The 25,496-nt window shown below is 36.1% G+C and overlaps 1 protein-coding gene across 2 annotated transcripts in view; it reads right to left on the bottom strand.

Moving 5' to 3' along the window:
* Window positions 1-2,237: 2,237 nt before the first annotated feature.
* The window catches only part of DIS3 (DIS3 homolog, exosome endoribonuclease and 3'-5' exoribonuclease), a 29,148-nt gene continuing 5,889 nt past the window's right edge, over window positions 2,238-25,496 (bottom strand). For both annotated transcript variants that reach the window (XM_067713245.1, XM_067713246.1), the window contains 17 exons: window positions 19,898-20,065; window positions 18,981-19,145; window positions 17,699-17,812; window positions 17,430-17,567; window positions 16,702-16,848; window positions 16,209-16,325; window positions 15,844-15,945; window positions 14,828-14,892; window positions 14,657-14,741; window positions 13,065-13,192; window positions 10,135-10,221; window positions 7,842-7,998; window positions 5,268-5,482; window positions 4,991-5,159; window positions 4,705-4,863; window positions 3,884-4,006; window positions 2,238-3,234 (listed from right to left, as the gene is read on the bottom strand). In XM_067713245.1, the coding sequence (XP_067569346.1) occupies window positions 3,151-3,234; window positions 3,884-4,006; window positions 4,705-4,863; window positions 4,991-5,159; window positions 5,268-5,482; window positions 7,842-7,998; window positions 10,135-10,221; window positions 13,065-13,192; window positions 14,657-14,741; window positions 14,828-14,892; window positions 15,844-15,945; window positions 16,209-16,325; window positions 16,702-16,848; window positions 17,430-17,567; window positions 17,699-17,812; window positions 18,981-19,145; window positions 19,898-20,065 (2,223 nt within the window). In that variant the 3' untranslated portion in view covers window positions 2,238-3,150. The remainder of the gene's footprint in view (window positions 3,235-3,883; window positions 4,007-4,704; window positions 4,864-4,990; window positions 5,160-5,267; window positions 5,483-7,841; window positions 7,999-10,134; window positions 10,222-13,064; window positions 13,193-14,656; window positions 14,742-14,827; window positions 14,893-15,843; window positions 15,946-16,208; window positions 16,326-16,701; window positions 16,849-17,429; window positions 17,568-17,698; window positions 17,813-18,980; window positions 19,146-19,897; window positions 20,066-25,496) is intronic.

Below are 25,496 nucleotides of genomic sequence, written 5' to 3'. Positions count from 1 at the left end.
CTTGAGTGATATGTTTGTTTAACAAAAAACTTGAGTGATAACTTTGCTCCTGCCCTACAGGGTCACTTTACTGACAGCACTGAATTTAGCAGAAGTTCTGGGAACATGTGGAACTGTGAAGGTGCTATGTTTTATTTTACTTAAAAGTATGTGAATATACAGATGAATTCAAATTTATAACCTTGGTGAAAGAAATAAATGTGAGTTAGAAAGGAAACTTAATCGAAGAAGTAGAAAGGAGGTTAAGCAGGTTTCCAACACTTTTCATTGTTCATTTGTTCATTTCAGTGTAGAAATTCTTAGTTCCAGTGATAACTGGTCTAAAAAGTGTAGATCTTCATGTGTTATTATTAGTGGGGTTAATGTGGGATGCCCAGAATGTATCTCCATCCCTAGGGTAGGGAACATCCTTTGTATGGAGAGGAGTTAGTTAAGAACACAGGAGAACCAGGAAAAACTGGGTGGGGGGGGGGGGGGGGGGCGGTTCCCATAGAGTTTTAGGCTTATGAAGCTAGGGTTGGACAGACATGTAACTAAATTTTTAAAATTAAACAAACATATTCATGTTGGGAGTAGAATGGGTATATAATTTGGAGGGAAAATATTCTTTACCTTGGGAGAATGTATACTCGTATTTTACAAATTACCTTTTAAAAACTGTCTCATTCAGGAGGGAATAATTCATACGTAGCCCTAGGAAATAAAGACATACTCTCATTGTGTCACGTCCTTCCTTACTTTTCTGCAACTTGTAAACTTCCTGCCAACCTGCAAGACTTATTTCTTGCTACGTACCTGGCTCATCCTCTCCCCTCTGTACACTAAACATTAAAGCCATTAGCCACTAGGTCCATTGCTAAAGATTAGTGCATTAGGAGGCTGAGTCCTTAATCACAGGCTTTAGAATTAATAGGAGTTTAAAACAATTGTACATAAGAGGAATTCTAGATCCTAAGGGTAGGTGCTTCCCTGGCTGTGTTTTTTTTAATAGCAAAACTCAAGAAACAACAAAGTTGTGATTGTAACTTGGATTCAAATCCTCCTCTGTCACTTATGACCCAAAATAGGCATAAACCATCAATCTCCCACGGGTTAAATGGGGATAATAGTCCTTACCAAACAGGGTTTTTTTTTTTTTTTTTTTTCGGTATGCAGGCCTCTCACTGTTGTGGCCTCTCCCATTGCGAAGCACAGGCTCTGGACACGCAGGCTTCGCGGCATGTGGGATCTTCCCGGACCGGGGCACGAACCCATGTGCCCTGCATCGGCAGGCGGACTCTCAGCCACTGCGTCACCAGGGAAGCCCAAACAGTGCTTTTTAAATGAACTATTTCATGTCAGCTGTGTAGCATAAGTAGTGGCATTCAAAGCATTTCAGATTAGCAAGGAAGAGGCTTCAGGGTGAAAATAAGGTTTCTGGTCATCTTGAACTACTCAACAAGGACTAGAGCCTGAAGCAGGCCTTCTTCATAGAAGAGGTGTAAGAAAACAAACCTGGAAAGACCGATGTGAGGTCAGCATAGCCTTGTTTTACCCAGAAGCCTTCCTTTTCCTCGACTGCAGGTAAACTATGGCCCATGAGCAAAGAATTTTTCAATGGCTGGGGGGAAAGGTGCAGCATGGAAATTGAATTTAGTAGTATTTTGTTAAACACATGAAAATTAGGAAATTATTTCAATTTCCCTGCCCGTAAACAAGGTCTTGTCGGAACGTAGCCATGCTCGGTTGTTTACATATAGTCCGTGGCTGCTTTCATTCTGTAAGAGCAGAGGAGTGAGTGGAGAGCTATGGTTGTGACAGAAACCACCCGGCTGGCACAGCCTGACTTGTCCGGCCTTCACAGAAAAGGCTTGCCCACCGCTTTAGGCGTTAGTCCCCTCAAGGCTCTCCGAATGAAACAAGTTCTGCCTCAATGTATGGATGTTTTCCTCAGTAACAGGAAATGGGAACAATCATTTTAATTACTGAAGTGCCTGAATGTACACATTGGAACTATTCTCACTTACTACACCTGCCGATGTGTTCGCCAGTCACTTCTCACTGTACTGCAAGCTCCTTCAGGGCAGAGATCGTTTACTTGACTGGTGAGGAACCTGGTACAGTGTCGGTACTTCAGAAATTGAATGAGCCAAGTAAAATGTTTTAAGGTAACTCTATCTCGAAATATTCTTGAAGACACCTATTTTATCATTAATAATCTTTGTGGTTGACAAGGAAGTAGGCACGGGCACACCAAGTAGCAGTACTTCAATCTGTTCCCTTTAATGTCCTCATGCAACCCCTCCTTTCCTCCATAATCTGATATATATGCAATTTAAAAGCCATTATTAATTGCCTCCTTATTTTATAAGTAACACGATGTGATGTTTAAAGGGCCATCTCTATTCTTTCTTTGAACCCTAATGCCTTATTTTCGGGGAGATATTTGAGCTGAAGGTCAAGGATGATGATCACACTTATTATCTGGTATTAAAAAAAAACTATTTTTCCAGTTAGATCAAAATATTCTACTTCACCTTCCTTCAACACCCAATTCCCAAACATTCACAGCTGTTCAAGAACCACTAATAAAATGCAGGAGGCTTTTTAACAGTACAGGAACACTTAGTATAAGTCAGGTAAATTAAAGGTGGCAAAGGAGATTAAATGCTGAAGTCCCTGACAGTTCCTGACTTCACTGTCTTGAAATCTAAAAACTGCCGTACCACACACTGACAGCTTTCAAGACTCAGAAAGAATAGACTGTTCCTTCTAAAAATGTTATATTTTCTCCATAGGAAAATTACAGTTTTTTTCTATCAATAGTAGATAATCAAATTACTTATGCAAAATTCATCTCCTCTTCAGTGAGCAGATGAGTGCTCCCTTTAAATGATCTTCACAGATCCCTCAAGTTGTTATCCTGTCACTATTTAAGTGATGGTTATTCAATCGAATTTTTCTGCATAAATAGTTCTGTTCAATCCAGAAAGGAAGTAGTATGATGGGACAGACACAGTCAACAGTTCAATAAAAATGCAAATTTCAAAAATTATTAAAATGTGCTTAGAAGTAACAAACTATCACACACTTCTTAGGTTTACAAGTGTTCCCTCAAGATTTTTTTTTTAAGGAAACCAATCTTTGAAGCTTTTTTTTTCTTGACTGTAGCTATTTTTGAAGCTTCTTCTTCTTTGTCTCTGGTTCACTAATGTCCATGTTTGAAGTATCAGTAGGAACGCTTATTCCTGGTATCTAAAGTAATGCAAATGGGAAAAATAGATGAGTAAAAGCGTAAAATAAGGAATAAATCTTTCTCATCTTCCCCTTCCCCACTGACGCTTTTAAGTTCAAAAAGATGCAGGGGTGGTAGGGGGAAGAAGGAGCAGATTTTCCACAGGATATATGTGTTGGTATGTATTTCACACACAAAGGAACAGTGGTTCAGAATGTAAAAGGCAGACACATGATCTCAGCAGGTAGAAGCATGTCATCTGGGAAGGGTGGGTTTAACCAAAACGTTCAATTTATCCTAGCTGTGAGCCACTCTGTCAGGATCAGAGGCCTCAGGTGTGTCGGGGGCAGAGCCAAGGTTAAGAACCAATGTCTTAGGTGGAAACACACTTTAACTTGATCTTCAAAAGTGCGGATTTCAGAAAGAACTAGGCAGATCTCAGAACTCCACTTTTGGCCCCAAGGACCTCAGAAGAAGCCCAGATGCCTGGGTTCCCATGGCCTAAGGAAATCAGTGAGAAAATAGGATTTCCTATGCAGATATTTGTCTTCCACAATACTTACAGGATTCTATCCTTAAACAGGAATAACTTACGACTATATCACTCTCTTTCACAAAATACATACTGTTTATTCCACCACAACATGGACACTCTAAGTTTGGTCTTACCTGTGGTTCTACCAGGGACATTCGGATCTTCTGATGCTGAAGATTAGATGAGTCTAACATGATTTTCACTTTAACTTTATCAAATATATGAAACACTGTATCTTCTATTTTAAGTGATGGTATCTAAACAAAACACATTTTACTATTTTTAATTGCTTTCTTACACTTGAGGCTTGGTTCTAATTCTTTATAATTTATCTTCCATATTAATTTAAAAGTTTAAATTCTAAAATAACTTCAATATTTATTCAGTATCTAGGTGTTCAACATAACAAAAACCACTAATCTAACAAACTCATACATATGACCTAATTATGTGCAAACCTCCCCCTTTCATTAATGTGGTCCCAATATATATTCATTAACTGTAGGATTCTCACCCCTTTAATTAGCAAATTGTTGGTGTTATACAGGAGCACAAAGGTAATGTGGGCAGAATTTATTGTTCTGTAGTTCTACTAAGATTAGGGAAGTAGGGAGTGTGTCAGGTAAGAGACACTTGGAATTGGTTGAAAAAATTCCCTTCTTGGAGCTATAAACAGCCATTTATTCCTTTACTTTAATCCATTTGTCCACTAGGGACAAAGCATAATTCAAGTTTTCCTTAGAGGGGAAAACTTTTCATGGTATAAAAGAAAGAAATCAAGAAAAACTTTTGTATATGGCAAGAAACACTGAGCTGAGAAATAGTGAGTAAAACGATAAGCTTAGCTAGCATAAAGTTCTGTAGGGTACAAAAATAATTTTACCCTTTATAGGTACCATTTGCAACTGTCCCCCCTCCAAAAAAAGCCAAAATAAAAACATTAGAAATACTGTACCTCATCATCGTAAGTAAGCCGTGGCTTTGGTTTGTCCTTTTCTTCAAAAAACACTGTACCTTCTAATCCATACTTTGGAATTAACACCACAAGAGCATTCTTTCTCACAAATAGAATATAAGCTTCTTCACTTACTATTCCTTTGCTTTTGAAAAATAACTGTAAAAAAGCATACAACCTTATCAAGGATTGTCTTAAGATATTTTGAAGTTAACAAAAAAAAAAAATTCTGCAATTAAAAGTGAACGAAACTTCATTTCTAACATTAGTGATAGAAGGCAAATACCTGGGTATGAAAAGCCACAGATGCACGCTGAGCGTACTGTGCCATTTTGTGCCGAAAATTGAGATTTTTACATACTTCTGCAAGCTTGTGTTTGTCTGTCAACTCTGGGTAAGTGCAGTCAGCCCCGACAGCCACAGCCAATAACCGATGAACGATGATGTCTGCGTATCTAGATATATGAAGGAGAAATAAGAATCATGCTATGTTAGCATTAAAATGTCCTTTTAAAATTTGAAATCAACTGTTTTCTATCTCTAATTTCATAAGGAAAAAGTACCTTCGGATGGGTGAAGTAAAATGTGTGTATATTGGGGACGCTAAGCCATAGTGATGAAAATCAGTATCCATTCCAGAGCAGAAGTACACAGCTTGCATCATGCAGCGAGTTGCCAATATTCTTAACAGGGTGTTTAGATATGGGAAGGTAAGTGAATCAGCCCGGTCCAAAGAGTCAGCCAAAGCCTTGGCTGTATCAGTTTTAATTTCCAAATTCTGTGGATAAAAAAGAGGGGAAAACGCATCATATTAAACATTTTAAAATCACTACCAGCATGTCTTCAAAATATAACCAATCAGATTGAACAAATATGGTGGTTTTTGACCACATATTCAGTGTTTATATCTTTTATCCTAAACCTAGGAGAACTAAAAATAAAGTCATAAAAAGTAATGGCTCAAAGGATTAATCTCCAAAATTTATAAGCAGCTCATGCAGCTTAATAACAAAACAACAAACAACCCAATCCAAAAATGGGCAGAAGACCTAAATAGACATTTCTCCAAAGAAGATATACAGACTGCCAACAAACACATGAAAGAATGCTCAACATCACTAATCATTAGAGAAATGCAAATCAAAACTACAATGAGATATCATCTCACACCAGTCAGAATGGCCATCACCAAAAAATCTAGAAACAATAAATGCTGGAGAGGGTGTGGAGAAAAGGGAACCCTCTTACACTGTTGGTGGGAATGTAAATTGATACAGCCACTGTGGAAAACAGTATGGAGGTTCCTTAAAAAGCTACAAATAGAACTACCATATGACCCAGCAATCCCACTACTGGGCATATACCCTGAGAAAACCATAATTCAAAAAGAGTCATGTACCAAAATGTTCATTGCAGCTCTATTTACAATAGCCCAGAGATGGAAACAACCTAAGTGTCCATCATCGGATGAATGGATAAAGAAGATGTGGCACATATATACAATGGAATATTACTCAGCCATAAAAAGAGACGAAATTGAGCTATTTGTAATGAGGTGGATAGACCTAGAGTCTGTCATACAGAGTGAAGTAAGTCAGAAAGAGAGAGACAAATACCGTATGCTAACACATATATATGGAATTTAAGAAAAAAAAATGTCATGAAAAACCTAGGGGTGAAACAGGAATAAAGACACAGACTTACTAGAGAATGGACTTGAGGCTATGGGGAGGGGGAAGGGTAAACGGTGACAAAGCAATAAAGAGGCATGGACATGTATACACTACCAAACGTAAGGTAGATAGCTAGTGGGAAGCAGCCGCATAGCACAGGGAGATCAGCTCGGTGCTGTGTGACCGCCTGGAGGGGTGGGATAGGGAGGGTGGGAGGGAGGGTGACGCAAGCGGGAAGAGATATGGGAACATATGTATATATGTAACTGATTCATTTTGTTGTGAAGCTGAAACTAACATACCATTGTAAAGCAATTATGCTCCAATAAAGATGTTTAAAAAAAAAAAAAAAAAGTAATGGCTGTTTTTTGCAACATTAAACCTTAAATTTTTCTGAACGCATTTGAAGGTACTACAGTATCAACATTCTTAAGAAATTTCAAGGGGAAGAGAATATTGGGAGCAGTAGTGCTATCTCTCAAAGTCCAATCTGTACTTGCCTTATCTCTGTTGGGGCAGAAAAAAATCAAAGTAGATCTGGATATTTTTCAGCATATCTGGATTTTCTCTGCAGAGTTTCCCTCCATTCAAAGTAGAAGATCAGAGGCAAAATAAAACTGTATTGGTTACTACAGCTCAACGTGCTGATACAGCAATTGGCTGCTTGTTTTACTTTGGGAGATGAGGCAAAAATACTTATATCTTCCTTCCTCTACCCAGGTCATAGAAAGAAATAGGACAGTAAGAGAAAATTCTCCAATTTACAGTACAATCCTTAGAGCAGAGGAGAAGCTGATTCTGTTCTGATGGAGCAGGCCCACCATAAAGGTCTGAAAAATCAGAAATCAACGTCATCCTGTTAGAATAATACCCTGAAATCCAAGCCACAGTCACCCCAAGTGTAGGGATAATCATGCCTAAATAAGTCTACTGACCAGAGGCAGGGAGCATAAGGGGCTGAGGAAACGGGTGCCCTTTCTATGTTTTTCCTTTTTTCCACATACGCAAAAATGGACTTCTTTCTTAGGGACATGACATAAAGAGGGCTTAAGTGAGTTGAAGATAAAGAGAAAAAAAAAACTATCTGTTAAGTCTCTAAAGGTAGACAGTTTGGAGGAGGCATGAAATAATACAGGCATAAAAAACATGTGTAAAGGCACAGAGATATGGAAGAGCTTAATACGTTCAGGATATTATAAATAACTTAGTCTGGAATATCTGGCTTTAGTATAGGGCTCTCTTTATTTAAAGACATTAAAGGATTTTATTAAACAAATGATTTCAAGGTGCGAAGAGATGACCACACCCAAGTTAGATGACTTCTTTTTTAATTGAAAGAACTACGGGCATATTTTTGCATCAGGAGACAACAAAATTTTTATGGAAATGTAAATATAGATTATTCAGTGCAATGGCTGGATCACTACACAAATACAGATGCTTTTTCAAACTATGTGACCTTACCTTGGATTTAGCTGCCTTAACAAGAATTTCGTAATTTGATGGAGGAGGGGCAGGATGTTTTCGAAGCAGAGCATGCTCAGGAAATTCTTCGTGAATTTTTTTTGCAACAGAGATGTTGGCAAGTAACATAAATTCTTCCACCATGGAATTTGTTTCTCTGCCAATGGCAAAATCGTTAAATAAGGAAAAAGAATGAGACTTCTATATATCGTTCACAGGTTACCTTCTCTACCAAGAGATAATGAAAATTCCTATGTAAACATTCATGTGTGTATGCACATGTGTTTTTTTAAGAACTTAGTATCCCTTTCATTTCTCAGCTACTGTGCTAACGATCTCTTACTAGGCATCTACTCCATGAGTAAATCTCACGCTAGAAGAGACTTTACAAATGGCAATAAAAAACAGAAGCTTTGGGCTTCCCTGGTGGCGCAGTGGTTGAGAGTCCGCCTGCCGGTGCAGGGGACTACGGGTTCGTGCCCCGCACCGGGAAGATCCCACATGCCGCGGAGCGGCTGGGCCCGTAAGCCATGGCCGCTGAGCCTGCGCGTCCGGAGCCTGTGCTCCGCAACGGGAGAGGCCACAACAGTGAGAGGCCCGCGTACCGCAAAAAAAAAAAAAAAAACAAAAAAAAAAACAAAAAAAAAAACCAGAAGCTTTAGTAACTCTAGTAATATATAAAATCTAAATCATAAGCATTTTCACCTCTTTATACTGAGTACAAAGAGATTTTTATTCAATTATAAGTCCACAGAAATAAAGTTTTCTAAGAATTAAAAGCTATTTAGGTCATATCAATTTTGGCTTTAAAAAAATGAAAACTTTCACTAATAAACTTTCACCCCAAAACGAAGAGATATTTAAAATAGCTATTTTGGGTGCGTATTATGGCCCAGGCATTGTGCTATAAGTGCTATATACATTGCGATATGTGTGTGTGTATACATACACATATACAATACAAATACACACATATGTATATATATATATATGGATATAGATATTAGTCCTGTTTTGCAGGTGAGAAAACTAAAGATGTGTAACATTATTCTCTTGCTCAAGATTAGAATTATCAGTAGAAACAGGATCTGAGCCCATATAATCTGACTTCAAAGCTCTTAACCAATGTGATATTGTTTTTCATTCTACATAGCCTATGTCCACTTAAAATTTAGTTTAGTAAATGATCTGTGTTGTTTAATAGTGCTTTCTTTCTCCCAAGTTACTGAACATGCATTATTAATCTGTCATTCATGTTTCCATTTTTAACATCTTATAACTTCTTGACAAGATTCCTAAAATATATTAATTTTTTTTTTTTTAATATTAGGAAGACCTCTAATTGTACCTTTAAAACTATGGGACAATCTCTTAGAAATGTGGTTTTTCTTCTTGGTAAGAAGAAATGGGTGATGTTCTGCTTTGGCAAAACTAGATTCAAGATCTTCCTCAAAAAAGCCCTTGGTATTGGGTTCACTGTTCCTATTAACATTAGACTTATTTGCACAGAAATTCACCCAAAGGTATTTTTAAATTTTAGCTCTAATGCTATAACGCACACACTGGTCCTAACTAACAAACTTGAGAATATTCCCATTTTTAATCCTTGGTCATCTACTAGAAAAGTGTAAATGCATGATTAATTTCAGATCACCTTACATAACAAGCATGGAAAAGAGGCCTAACTCTGATTTAATCCAAAACAACCTTGCTCCCTAAATCTTAGCCCAAATCAATAAAACTGTAACAACAATACCTAACCTCTGACTATTCTTTGCAACACCCTATGAGGTAGGTACCATTACCAATCCTATTTTACTGACAAATAAATCGAGTCATAGAGAGGTCAAATAACTTGACCGGAGTCACTGGCAGAAGTGGGATCCAAATCTAGGCAGTCTGGCTTCAAAGCCCAGTGTTTGGCCACTATTCTACCCTATCACAGTATATTCTCTATTAAATACATAAGAAATTAATGAGGGTAATCTTCCTTTACTTACCATAGCTATTACTAGTCAAGTTCTAATATACCACACATTAAGACAAACCAAACTGGCAGTTTTCCTTTTATAATATTTATCTTATAAATAAGATACATAGGTTTTATATAAAAAAGACTAGAAAGTGAAATCATTTACTTTTCTCTATATTTCATAAGTAAAAAAAACTCTGTAGAAATCATAACCCTACTAAAAATAGATATTTGGGGTACAAATATGTTTTATTAATATATATACTAGATATTACCTTAAAATCAAAATCTTATCTACTACCCATCAAAAAAATTGCATACCTAAGTTCCTTGGTCTGCAGATCTATAGGATCATGAGTTTCACTGTCCATGTGGAATCGAACTTCTGGAGAAGAAAGAGTCAAAGCCCTAAATAAGATAAAGAGGTGAATCAGTCATGTGAGCAGTAACAGATATAATTCTGGAAGTGATTCTTTTAAAACAGAAAATGATTAGAGCAAGTGCATAACAGTTTTTCTTATGAAAGCTTTATGACCATCTGCTAAGTTTTATGTTCCATTTTCACGGATAGCCTAATATTTTATAGCTCTAAAATGCATTTAAAAAGGGAGGACAGTAGCAACACAACAAAATGAGTCCTTGTGTTTCTCAGGATTTGAATGACTTCTGTACCGAAACTGAGTTTTTACTTAGCTACAAGAGTTTGTAATCAGTTTTATAAATAAAGAAGGTAATCAATAGTATTTTATTTACTATAGGAAACAATGTATTAGGGTGAGGGATGGTGGAGAGAGGCAAAAGGGAAGCTGCCATGGGTAGATCAGTAACATCAGAAGATCCCCAGTTCGAAAGTATCTTCCACATACACTCAACCAAGGAGAGGAGACAAACTACAACTAATGTCACAAACACTAATGGCTATTAATATCTGAGTGCTGTGGGTCAGAGAGTGCACTAGGCTAAGTGCTTTACATGCACAGTTCATTTAATGATTTGGCAAGTTCTCCTTTGAAAAGTAAATTCCCACAAGGCAAGGCAAGTATAATGTTTCTACACACCTTGATGCTATTTTCATCAGGTCAGCTCCAAATCAACCTAAAACTAAGAATTTTAATGAGGCTGGGTAACTTTGGACAATCACAAAAAAGGGAAAAAGATGATTTGGGGCAAGTTAAGTGGGATTCCAAGTCCTTTTTTCCCTTGACTCTTCACCTTTATTAGAAGAACTACAGAAGAAATACTAGAGAGGGAATCCCGACAAATATTCCTTTCTTTCCATGCATAATTTACAATAAGGTTCTAAACCACAATTAATCTGTGTTAATCTATACATCTTGACCTAAAGAGCAAGGTATACTAATCACATTTTGATCACTTTTTCTTCACAGAACATTTAAAACGTGACATTTATTCTTTAACACAGACATATGATAAATATAATTTAAGACACAACACATCCTTTAAGAAGGTGAAAGACACCAATTTTTTTTTACTGATTCCTTTCTCTATTCATCCTAAGACTGAGAAGACTCGATGATATGTTTTACCAGTAGATGACTATCTATCAATACTTACAAAACTAGATGTACAGTGTTCAAGTTAACGAAATACCTTTCCTGTCCTAATTAGCGGAAGCTGTTACAGATGCAAATTTACATCTCTTACTTTAAAACTGCCAAAATAAATACAGTTTCAATTTGTTTTATTCACTTTGCTTTTACAACAAACTTTCTTCTGATGCCTGGCATACTGAAAACCTTCAATAAACGAATACTTGATGAAAAATGTGTTGTTTTGTATTACAAAAGAAATCTAACTATACTCCTCTTATTTACATCTTAAGGACAAACTTGAGCAATAATTTCATTGGGTTTTACTACATCCAAATTATCCTTATATAGTTCCAAGTTTCAGGAGAAAATTCCCAGAAAACTGAAGTGTGAGTAGAGATAGGGTTGGCTCAGCATAAATGCCTAGAACAACACTGTCCAATGGAACTTTCTGCAGGGATGGAAATGTTCTCAATCCACCTTGTCCAACATGGTAGCCACTAGCCAAATGTGGCTACTGAGGACTTGAAATATGGCTAGTGTGACTCAGGAACTGAATTTTTTATTTTAATTTTAATGAATTTTAATTTAAATAGGCACATCTTATGAAAACAGCACAGATCTAGAGTTTGCACTCCCCAACAAAAACACTTTTAGTAACTACTTGTGACCCTACCCTAGATGGGCACAGGAACCCAGAGACCAACATATGAAAGGCTCAAGAACCTGCTTTACTCTGACAGTTGATGTTTTTCAAGAATCAAATTTCTTCTAACTATTTCAACAAGTTTGGGTACTTGGATACTCCTTAAAACTCCTCTGCAGTTTGGCAAATGCCATGATATAACAGCTAAAAGTTGTAAACCTGCCGCTAGCAATCAGATCTTTGGTAAGACTGCTTCTAGGTAACTCTTAATCATTTAAAAAATGAAGGTGTTGGGGGCTTCCCTGGTGGCACAGTGGTTGAGAATCTGCCTGCCAATGCAGGGGACACGGGTTCGAGCCCTGGTCTGGGAAGATCCCACATGCCGCGGAGCAACTAGACCCGTGAGCCACAACTACTGAGCCTGCGCGTCTGGAGCCTGTGCTCCGCAACGAGAGGCCGCGACAGTGAGAGGCCTGTGCACCGCGATGAAGAGTGGCCCCCACTCGCCGCAACTAGAGAAAGCCCTCGCACAGAAACAAAGACCCAACATAGCCAAAAATAATAAATAAATACATAAAAAAAATTAAAAAAAAAAAAAACTTTAAAAAAAAAAATGAAGGTGTTGGATTAAACAACCTCTAAAATCTCTTCCAACTCTAAGTGCAAGAAGGACTTCATCTATATTTATTTTAATATCTGAAAACCAATGTTCAATCTTGAAACTCATTTCTAATTAAAATCAGGAACGATCCAAATAGAACAGTCTTAAGACAATCTTGCCTTCCTAGAATTTCTTCAAGATCTTTAACTCAAACATATCAAGATCTTTGACACAACAGAACTCTTGAACAAACCAGAATCAAGTCCAGAATCAAGCTGCTAATATTTAAAAAGGTATCTAGAAGAAACGGAATGTTTCTACTTAAGAGCCCCTATTCAGCCTATTAAATAATTCATCACTGTCCATGATAAAACACTTTAAAGAGTTCACAAGTTAGCTTAATGCCAGGATAGGTGAATTAAGACAAATCTTAATAACTATTTTTGAAATGTACCCATTTTCAATTCTTCCTTTTTTCAAAATTTTAGCTAGTTTATTTAGTCCACGGAGACTAGTAGTAATACTATCATTCATGGTTGCTGAATCAATTCTCATCTGAGCTTCAGCATATGTAAGGGAAGCCTAAAAAAGAAACCATATGTTAATACAATGCTTATAAAAACTGGCTTACTATGTTCTCATATTTCCACTATATAAAATCCATGATTTCAGAAAACCTAAAATCAATAACAAAAGAAGAGATTCCTATCTATAATATTTATACTCCACACCTATGATTTCTGGTTCATTTACTCTTATCTGATGCATTACACAACATAAGCGAACTTATGTTAAAACAAAATAAAATGGTAGAATGGTTAGTAAATAGTTTAAACTATTTACTCATAGTTCAGTTAATGTATAAATACTTAGGTAATGTTAAAATAAAATAAAAGGAAGGTTAGATTCTCTGATAATGACTGTAAAGTGAAATCCTTTCCGGAGAACCAATACTGCCTTACTCACAGCAAATAATTAATAAAATTGTAATAGTCTAGACATTGTGTTTTATAGGAAATCTACTAAATACCCAAAATTAGGTATTTAACCTAAGAATCGGAAAAATCATAGTAGAAAACATTAATTTCCAATTACAATACAAATAGTACCTCTGTTCCTATTTCCCTCCTTATGTAAAACACCATTTTTTAGCTTTTTTTTTTTCTAAGCAGCTTTTTGAGTAAAAATCAGGAATAGTACAAGAGAGTTAGGTGATGCAGACCAGGTCAGATTCTTGGGAGAACCAACTTATCTATTAGGGGATAAGAGTTCCCCATCTAAAAATGTTTTCTGTTATATGCTTACTAATTTTTTTTTCATATAATTTTGTTACACTGACCAAGTCTAGGAGAATTATAAACTCATCCTATTTAAAAATACTAATCTAGGAAAATTTAAATCATTCCCACATTACTATCTGTCAGTTTAACATTGCTTTCTTTCCAATCAGTAGCTGATTAGAAAAGAATGATGTCAAAGGGAGAGAAAAAGCCGGCAAACTTGGAAAACAGATCATTGGAAGAAAAGTGGTTTGGCAAACATCAGAGGTAGATTCAGGGCAAAATGAGAACACAAGGGAATCTGGGGAAAAGTATTAAAAAAAGGAGAAGAATGAGAAACATAATCTGGCTCCGTTCTGTGTGAACATCGAGCTCAGGCTAGTCCTACTGGAATTCAACCATGATTTATCACATTATTTCAGTGAGAAAGTGTGAGGAACAAGGAGACGGTACATGCCATCTTTTAAAATACTAACCAGTTATAAACTGGGACAACTTCAAACACTGGAGTTCCTGAGTTAGGGCTAAAAGAAACCTACTTGGTCTCCTCAAGTATATAGGCTTGGTAAGTTTCTGAATACAGGAATAAACTCATTTCTAAATAACAGCAAAAATTAAGCAAGTAACTGAAAACAACTAGAGTTTGCTGCAACACTGGGGAAAAACTTCTTCTTATTATTAATAAGCCTAACTTTTTCAAAACAATCTAGAACATTGTTAAAAGCACCAAAGATGTTAAACATGAAGTAGTAACCATGAAACCAACCTTTGAATTAATGACACTTTTGGTAAACCTTGTTTTTAAGATTTCTGCATTGTGATTCATTTCCCAAATACATGAAAATGCCAACCTATGAGGAAAAATAGATGGTATCTGTTAATGGGAATCAGTTATAGAAGTAAATACTATGTTTTTATGAAGAAATGTGATAAGTACCTGTCAACGTTAGATCTTAGGGAACATAAGTTAGAGCTAAGCAACTCTGGAACCATGTCAATCCTCTGGAACAAATAAAATAGAGTTGTGGATTACCGAGCTGTCTCCACATGTTTTTTGAGGTTCTACTCTCAAATATCAATAGCATTGAACTTACAAGGGGGAAAAAAAGGCCTTTGTGAAAAGAAGTGAGAAAATGTGAAATAAAAAGTCTATTTCTAGAAAAGTAGTTACACACAATTTTTACAAGAGGGAAGCAATGAAAGAAAACTGGATTTCATGTCAGTCGGTCTAAGTTTAAGTTCTCTACACTACCCACCTAGCTGTGCTCTGAAACTTTGAAATCTCTGGTCTGTACAATACGTTTGTACCAGATAACAGACACAGGCCCTAATAGCTCTACGACTGGACCTTCCTCCAATACTTCACACAAACTACATGGTGTTTTCAACATTCTAAAAAAAGAGAAACACTAAAATTTTATGGAAAAAAGCTACACAGAAGAACTTTGACAATGAATTTACCACAGACTAAGCTTAACTTTCCCTTCTACTTTCACAATTTTTCTCTGTAAGTTTATGGGAGCATACTTAATGAAGAATAAATGGTAAATTGTGACAGAACAGACTCGACTTAACTATATATAAGAAACAGAAAATATATTAATTACCCACCAATAATAAGTTAAATGCTACACAACAATTTATATCAACTACGTCTACTTGTTATTTGGGTCACTCAATAACAAAACACATTGCAATATTTTCACTGATTTAAGGCCATCTTATTCTATGTATGTCTTTTAGCTAATTCATGTACTATTCCAGACTGTTCAAGAATCCAAAAGTGCCCATGATTTTGACAAACTGCACAATCAACAAAGTAGTATTTCATATTTCACTATATACTGAGGCTGTCCTCTTCTCAGGAAATACCTCAGATGGTTTTATTATTGAGAATAAAACAGGTGATGGAAATGATGTATCAAAATTCCACTCTAAATTTAATATATTTACCTTTTCACAAAGATACACAGTTGTTCCCCTTCTAGCTGATTCTTGATCCAATGCATTTCCTGGTCTAATAAAATAGCTAACATCAGCAATATGAACACCAACCTTAAAAAGATAAAAAGGATGTCAACATGCTTAATTGGGTAAATGTACTAATGGAGTTCTAATGAGAAGAAATACGGCCAAAAGGAAAAAGGACCTTAGTCACAGTTACCATTTCAATTTTTTACATGCCCATTAGTCTCTGCAGCTACAACTGACTCTACTTGACATAAATAACTCACAAACAAATTCTACAATAGGTCAAAAGAAAATTAACTCAAGACCAGAACTATATTTGGATAGAACGTCATTATAATTATGAATACCTCCAAATTTCCATTTTCAAGTTCTCTACAATGGAGAGCATCATCTATATCAGTACATCCTGGGGGGTCCACACTACAAACACACAGCTGTCTCAGGTCTTCTCTGTTTTTCATGTCCTAGAAGATGCCACATTATTAAGAAAGAAAAAACTATTTTGGTGGTACAGATGTAACACAAGCTCTTATGCAATCAACAATATCTATAAATTAAAAAAAAACAGCTTTATTTCTTAATTATAACTGCACATCATGATTTATAACTTGTGAACTCTTCATCTTAGGAAAATTTGACATAAGCTAATGTCTGTCCCCTAGAAAAGTCTGTCTTTCAGTAAAGCAAATGATTTCCATGATACCTAAGAGTTCTGTACCAAACTAAATGCAGGGGAGGAGGGAACTACGGTTTCTACATATTTTAAAAAAACACATACAGAAATCAAACAAAATTAGTAGCTCAGATACAGTGATTCACTAAGAATTCTTTTCAACATACCTTCTCAGTGATGCTCCAGGGCATCTTTGGTAGAAGGCTAAGAACAGCCTGTGAGAAAGGCTGATGGGGAACATCATGCTCAAGTAACAAAACTTCCGTTTCAGTCTCTTTGTCTCCGACTTCACCTAAATTTTTTACAAAGTGCCCCTAAAACCAAAAGATATTATTAGAAAGGTGTATTTTACAGCTTTTTGTTTGGCAATTTATATTTTACTATCACATTAAATCCCTGAACATTTACATATCACTTTAGTATTTCTAAATGTTCTCCACACTTCTTAAAAATGACAACTAGGTAAATTAAAGCTAAAAATGACAAAGACTTCTCAAGTGATTTATGGGGGAGATTTCCCAAGGGCCTGGTTCTCATATAAAAAGGTGTCTGTTTATTTTCTATTATTTTTCAAGTTTAAAATGTGCTTCAAATATCCTATCTTCCAAATTTGTTTATTTACAATCTACTTAGGTCTCAAATGCTGTTTTTGTAGTAGCTGTCACCAAAAGTTATTTGTTAGGAAGTCTGAGTAAAAGTCACCAAATGATTCACATTGGAATTTCCTAAAATTAATTTTCAGCTTGGACGTACACTTACCAGGTAACTGTGAAATACTTCTAGATCTCAGTATGTATTTTATACAAAAGCAGATTCTATTTTCAGTAAAAGAAGCAACTTTATTCCCAAAGTTTTAATTAAATATTCTAAAATAAAATGATTAATTCAAGCTTACATTTGGATATCTGGAATTTCTGGGCCAACCATCAATAGCAACAATAATTCTCTGCCCTTCTAATGTAGAGGCCTGTCTGGTTTCTATCCGAATTCTAGGGATTCTCTTATCAGCAGGAGTAAAGAGATGTCTTCTTGACTAGAGAAAATTAGGAAAAAAGATTTTACACATACAAAAAAGGCTGGGGATGGGGGCAAGGTGAGTGAGGGCTGTAAGTTCTATTCAATGTATTTCATTTTCTATTACATAGCAACATGCTCTTTACTCACCTCTTTAATATCAGACTTGGAAAGCATGCCACAATATGGTCTCCAGTTCCTTCTTATTATTCCAACAACTCTACCTGTAGGCTTTAACATTTTTTCACTTACAGCAGTCTTAAGCTGAGATGTAAAAATAAAAGTAAAAATCTTCAGTTATCTTTCCTGTAAGGATAATGAGACAATTTCCCTTCAAAATTAGAACACAGGTACTTTCTCAGGCAGTAAATTATGACATAAAACTAAGGAATTTTGATGCTTCAAAATTCTAGGCAAGAGCATGCCAAACAAAACTACAAAAACAGTCCCATAGTAAAGCACTACAAAAAAACAAAAGTAACTGAATAAATATGTCAGAACTGGACTCTGCAGTTTTAATATGAAGATTTACTGACTTGCATACATGTGCGTGCACACACACACACACATGCACAGGTCTGGTAATTAAAAGACTAGGATTTTAGTACTAGTTTTCAATAATTAGCTGAGTGGCATTCATTAATTCATTAAAAAAGAGATGTATCTTTAAAGGTTCGTCCTTATCCAAAATATAAATCCAAAAAAATAATAGTTTTTATTAGAAACAGCAGAAGAACCTTATGGTATTTCACCTCTAACACTCTCTTATGGCCTGGACTCTGCAAAGATAATGTTATAGTAAGACTCCAGAGTAGTGAATATAATTCATATAAAGAGAACTACTACTAATGTTGTGTGAATTCCAACTAATTGTATTATTGTTGTAATTCTAAAATGGGAAAATAAATAGGTCATATCAGGTAGACTTTAGGTCAAAAGAAACACCTGAAAGCACTCTCTTCATAATAAATATGGTAATAGAGAAGGAATTATTAAACAGACCTATTTGTAAGGGCCCAGAAGTACATCTCTTATGCTGAGGGAACTTTAACATTACATAAAGGCATTTCAGAAAATTTTAAATTTTTATTTACTTAAACCTCACTAATTCAGCCAGACCGTACACCTGAATGTCAGAATTCAACTTTCATACTCAAGTCTTTTTGTATTTAAACCTTTGTTTTATTTGAGCAAAAGAAGACATTAATTTAAAAGCAGACTACTTAGAGGAAAAGAAATCAACTATGTGTATGACATATATTATTAAACTGACAGAACTATAATTTTATTCATTATACCTAGCGAATAAAATAAATATTAATAAAATAAATCTGAAAGCAATGAAACTTGTTTAATTTTTTCCAAAGACAATACATTAACAACTTATTCAAAGCTACACAGACAAAAAAATAAAACTTTCTTGGTTTCATACAATGCATTCTCTCTCCTCTTCTTTCTCCATATCATCTTCATTTTGACCTTCGTCAAGTAAAACCACAGAAGATGGTGCTACCCACTGATTCTTCGGAAGAAGCTCCACAGCCACAATATCTTCATGAATAGCTCGGTTTAAATTTTTAAGTCCTTGTAAGATTATCTGTGTGAAACAGCAAATGACACGTGCCCAGATATTTTCAAAGGCAATATAATAATGGGAAGGTTGCCTACAGAAGTTTAGATATATTCTGATGTCTCTATGTTTCTATTTCCCCTCCTTTATATATTTTCTTCCTTTATAGTGGGGCCCTTTACTCTGCCCTCTTAATTTCTCAATAGCAAATAGAAAAAACATGGTCAGAAAATATGGGTTGTGTTCATGGCTCTACCATAACTCTTACATTAGTACCACAATTTCTTAATCTCTCTAAATCTCAGGGTCCTGATTGGTAAAACAAAAAAGAGAGTACCTACTCTTACAGGCAGAGTTGAAAATATATGAAATGCAGCATTCAAAGCAATGAGATGAGTACCTGCCCAATAGTGAGCACCCCAAAACAACTGCTATTTGCTTTAAAGTGTGTGAAGCTCTCCAGAGCAATTATACATTATGTAAATAGTATTTCCCACAATAGATCATAATACAGAAAATAAAGGTACCATAGTGGGGTTTTTTATTGATTAGATTTTTATTCTCTTAAAAGTGGGTTAATAGTTCTTTTCCTCAATAAGCAGTTTTTTGAAAAAGTGATTAATTCTACTAGTATCTACGACCTTTCACATAACTTTCTTCAAGCTGATAAATTGGGAGGATAAAGCAAACTTAACTTCTTGTACAAAAATGTTAAACACTTGTGAAAAAAAAAGAACAGAAAACATTTTAGTGTAAAAGGAATTTATGTACACACTTGCCTCTTTATTGTCTTCAGTGTCACCATGAACCCATACTGTAGCTTCTAAGTAATTTTCCCTGCTAGCTCTAAATGTCCCTTGAAGGTATGCACCAGATTTTATGCCTTGTTGTAGCTTACTTAATGGAAGATGCTCTGAAAATATTATTTTTCCACTATCTATTTCATTCTGTGAAATAAACAAACCAAGAGATATAGTTAGTAGTGAGTCTTTTGTATGCTCCATATACAACTATTAACACCATCAGGTATTTTTTAAAACAACCATCACATTATGGTATATACCACTGTATGAATTTGAATGAACGTAGCACAGTAAGAAAAAAAAGCTTTCTATTCTTAGAAATACACAAACATTTCCATTTCATTATATTTAGGTGTCAGCTACAGATGCAGAACACTAAGAAACTCTGTGTACCCCCCTACCCCTACCCAGGCCTCCTGGAATGAAGGTGTGTAGTTAGGTGATCAAGTGAGCGGGTAGGTATATAAAGGGTAATGGAAAGCCTCAACTGCATGAAAAGACTGTGGTTCCTGAAAGCTCAAGAAAAGCTATTTTTATTTGGATTATTTTAAACAGCTAAGGATGTTAGATAGAGGTAGGCTGGCGTCTACTGTAGATCCACCACAACACCTTCCAGGATTCTCTAAGACCTCAACATCCACAATCCTGACTGCTTGGCTCCTTTAGTTTTCTTCATTTCCTAAATTCCCTACCTTCTGAGGAGATCACTTTACACCTTCTTTTTTCCTGCTTAACTCTCCAAGTTCCTTGTCTTCCTTCCTCACTCTCAGATGAAGGACCTCAATCTCCACACTGAGAATCAGAAGCAGTCACTCGAGACCTACTTCACCTCCCTACCACTGAATCTGCTCACCTATGTGAGCATCTCCTCTCCTCTATTCAACAACTTTGTCCTATAATTACTTTCTCTCTCTGGAATCAAATTTCCCCCCTCTCTACTATAACATCCTCACCATCATATAAACTAATATAACCTATTTTTAAAAAATATGGACCTATTAAATACTATGATCCATTAAATAAATTAATGATATGGTCTATTAAAATACATTAATTAACTGATTATTTCCTCATAGCCCCAATCTATCACCAAGTCCTAAAATCAACAAAATATTTGTATCAACAAAATATACCCAATATCTGATCTACTTCTCACCACCTTAACTGCTGCTACCGTGATCCAATTTTCTGTCTTGTCTCCCAGGGGTACTAAAATATCCTCCTAACTGGAGAACCTTGCTTCTAATCTATTCTCCTTAGAACAGCCAAAATGGATATTACTACTCTCTTGCTCAACAGCTGTCTAGCACTCATGGGCTAAAATCCAGTTTTTTTTCCATGACTCACTACACCCTAAATGATCTGGTCTCTACCTACATTTCTGACTTCATCCCTAACATTTTCTCCCTTGCTCACTCCATCCAGCCACACTTTTAGCTATTTCTTGATCTTGCCAACTTATTCTAACCTCAGAGACTTTGAACTTACTGTTCCTTCTGCATGAAATGCTCTTCCCCTAGTTAATGTTAATACATGGTTAACTCCCTTACATAAAGTAGCTAAAATGTCTGTTTCAAAGCAATTTGCTTTGTTAACATCCCTCCTAGCTCAGCTTAGACATTACTTCTATCAGGAAGCCTTGACATCCCAAATCGGGGTTAGATGCCCTTGCTAAGTTCAGTCAATTCTCCTATAATGTTTGTTTTGAAAACACAAATGTGTTCCAATGCAATTGATATATTAAAAAATACCGGGTGACAACACAGGAGCACCTCAATACATGAGGCAAATGATAACAGCCATAAAAGAGGAAATCGACAGTAACACAACCATAGTAGGTGACTTTAACACCCCACTTTCACCAGTGGACAGATCTTCCAAAATGAAAATAAATAAGGAAACAAAAGCTTTAAATGATACATTAAACAAGATGGACTTAATTGATATTTATAGGACATTCCATCCAAAAACAACAAAATACACTTTCTTCTGAAATGTTCATGGATCATTCTCCAGGATAGACCATATCTTGGGTCACAACTCAAGCTTTGGTAAACGTAAGAAAATTGAAATCGTATCAAGTATCTTTTCCGACAACAACACTATGAGACTAGATATCAATTACAGGAAAAAAAATCTGTCAAAACTACAAACACATGGAGGCTAAACAATATGCTACTAAATAACCAAGAGATCACTGAAGAAATCAAAGAGGAAATCAAAAATACCTAGCAACAAATGACAATGAAAACACGACAACCCAAAACCTATGGGATGAGCAAAAGCAATTCTAAGACTGAAGTTTATAGCAATACAATCCTACCTCAAGAAACAAGAAAAATCACAAATAAAAAACCTAACCTTACACCTAAAGGAATTAGAGGAAAAGAACAAAAACAACCCAAAGTTAGCAGAAGGAAAGAAATCATAAAGATCAGATCAGAAATAAATGAAAAAGAAATGAAGGAAACAGTAGCAAAGATCAATAAAACTAAAAGCTGGTTCTTTGAGAAGATAAACAAAATTGATAAACCATTAGCCAGACTCATCAAGAAAAACAGGGAGAAGACTCAAATCAATAGAATTAGAAATGAAAAAGAAGAAGCAACAACTGACACTGCAGAAATACAAAGGATCATGAGAGATTACAACAAGTAACTATATGCCAATAAAGTACACAACCTGGAAGAAATGGACAAATTCTTAGAAAAGCACAACCTTCCAAGACTGACCAGGAAATAGAAAACACAAACAGACCAATCACAAGCACTGAAATTGAGACTGTGATTAAAAACCTTCCAACAAACAAAACCCAGGACCAGATGGCTTCACAGGCAAACTCTATCAAACATTTAGAGAAGAGCTAACACCTATCCTTCTCAAACTCTTCCAAAATATAGCAGAGGGAGGAACACTCCCAAACTCATTCTATGAAGCCACCATCACCCTGATACCAAAATCAGACAAAGATGTCACAAAGAAAGAAAACTACAGACCAATATCACTGGTGAACATAGATGCAAAATCCTCAACAAAACACTAGCAAACAGAATCCAACAACATATTAAAAGGATCATACACCATGATCAAGTGGGGTTTACCCCAGGAATGCAAGGATTCACTGTTGGCAGATGACATGATACTATACATAGAGAATCCTAAAGATGCTACCAGAAAACTACTAGAGCTAATCAATGAATTTGGTAAAGTAGCAGGATACAAAATTAATGCACAGAAATCTCTTGCATTCCTATACACTAATGATGAAAAATCTGAAAGAGAATTTAAGGAAACACTCCCTTTTACCACTGCAACAAAAAGAATAAAATACCTAGGAATAAACCTACCTAAGGAGACAAAGACCTGTATGCAGAAAACTATAACACACTGATGAAAGAAATTAAAGATGATACAAATAGATGGGGAGATACACCATGTTCTTGCATTGGAAGAGTCAACATTGTGAAAGTGACTATACTACCCAAAGCAATCTACAGATTCAATGCAATCCCTATAAAACTACCAATGGCATTTTTCACAGAACTAGAACAAAAAATTTCACAATTTGTATAGAAACACAAAAGACCACCAAAAGCCAAAGTAATCTTGAGAATGAAAAACGGAGCTGGAGGAATCAGGCTCCCTGACTTCAGACTATACTACAAAGCTACAGTAATCAAGATAGTATGGTACTAGAACAAAACCAGAAATATAGATCAGTGGAACTGGATAGAAAGCCCAGAGATAAACCCATGCACATGTGGTCACCTTATTTTTTTTATTTTTATTTTTTTTGTGGTACACGGGCCTCTCCCGTTGCGGAGCAGAGGCTCCGGACACGCAGGCTCAGCGGCCATGGCTCACGGGCCTAGCCGCTCCGGGGCATGTGGGATCTTCCTGGACTGGGGCACGAACCCGTGTCCCCTGCATCGGCAGGCGGACTCTCAACCACTGCGCCACCAGGGAAGCCCGTGGTCACCTTATTTTTGATTTAGGAGGCAAGAATATACTATGGAGAAAAGACAGCCTCTACAATAAGTGATGTTGGAAAAACTGGACAGCTACATGTAAAAGAATGAAATTAGAACACTCCCTAACACCATACACAAAAATAAGCTCAAAATGGATTAAAGACCTAAATGTAAGGCCAGACACTATCAAAGTCTTAGAAGAAAACATAAGCAGAACACTCTATGACATAAATCACAGCAAGATCCTTTTTGACCCACCTCCTAGAGAAATGGAAATAAAAAGAAAAATAAACAAATGGGACCTAATTAAATTTAAAAGCTTTTGCACAGCAAAGGAAACCATAAACAAGACGAAAAGACAACCCTCAGAATGAGAGAAAATATTTGCAAATGAAGCAAGTGACAAAGGATTAACCTCCAAAATTTACAAGCAGCTCAAGCAGCTCAATATCAAAAAAACAAACTATGCAATCCAAACATGGGCAGAAGACCTAAAAAGACATTTCTCCAAAGAAGATGTACAGATTGCCAATGAACACATGAAAGAATGCTCAACACCAGTAATTATTAGAGAAATGCAAATCAAGACTACAATGAGGTATCACCTCACACCGGTCAGAATGGCCATCATCAAAAAATCTACAAACAATAAATGCTGGAGAGGGTGTGGAGAAAAGGGAACTCTCTTGCACTGTTGGTGGGAATGTAAATTGATACAGCCACTATGGAGAACAGTATGGAGGTTCCTCAAAAAACTAAACATAAAACTACCATATGACCCAGCAATCCCACTACTGGGCATGTACCCTGAGAAAACCATAATTCAAAAAGAGTCATGTACCACAATGTTCACTGCAGCTCTATTTACAATAGCCAGGACATGGAAGCAACCTAAGTGTTCATCGACAGATGAATGGATAAAGAAGATGTGGCACATATATACAATGGAATATTACTCAGTCATAAAAGGAAACGAAATTGAGTTATTTGTAGTGAGGTGGTTGTACCTAGAGTCTGTCATACAGAGTGAAGTAAGTCAGAAAGAAAAACCAACACCATATGCTAACACATATATATGCAATCTAAAAAAGAAAAAATAGTTATCAAGAACCTAGGGGCAGGACAGGAATAAAGATGCAGATGTAGAGAATGGACTTGAGGACACAGGGAGGGGGAAGGGTAAACTGGGATGAAGTGAGAGAGTAGCAGTGACATATATACACTACCAAATGTAAAATAGATAGTGGGAAGTAGCTGCAGAGCACAGAGAGATCAGCTCAGTGCTCTGTGACCACCTAGAGGGGTGGGGTAGGGAGGGTGGGAGGGAGACGCAAGAGGGAGGAGATATGGGGATATATGTATATGTATGGCTGATTCACTTTGTTATAAAGCAGAAACTAACACACCATTGTAAAGCAATTATACTTCAATAAAGATGTTAAAAAAAAAAATACCAGGTGATTGCAGAAAACTGCACCTAGCTGAACCAAGCTGAATCCACACGCGCACACACAAACACACTCTCAAACATCTATCAGTTACTTCAGATCACTGTGTTTTATGAGCCACAGCACTTCATCTGGTGTAACAACTTTCTGTTCAAA

This window comes from Pseudorca crassidens, chromosome 18 (genome assembly GCF_039906515.1).
Source record: "Pseudorca crassidens isolate mPseCra1 chromosome 18, mPseCra1.hap1, whole genome shotgun sequence".
NCBI lineage: Eukaryota > Metazoa > Chordata > Mammalia > Artiodactyla > Delphinidae > Pseudorca > Pseudorca crassidens.
This window is presented reverse-complemented; position numbering and strand designations above follow the sequence as displayed.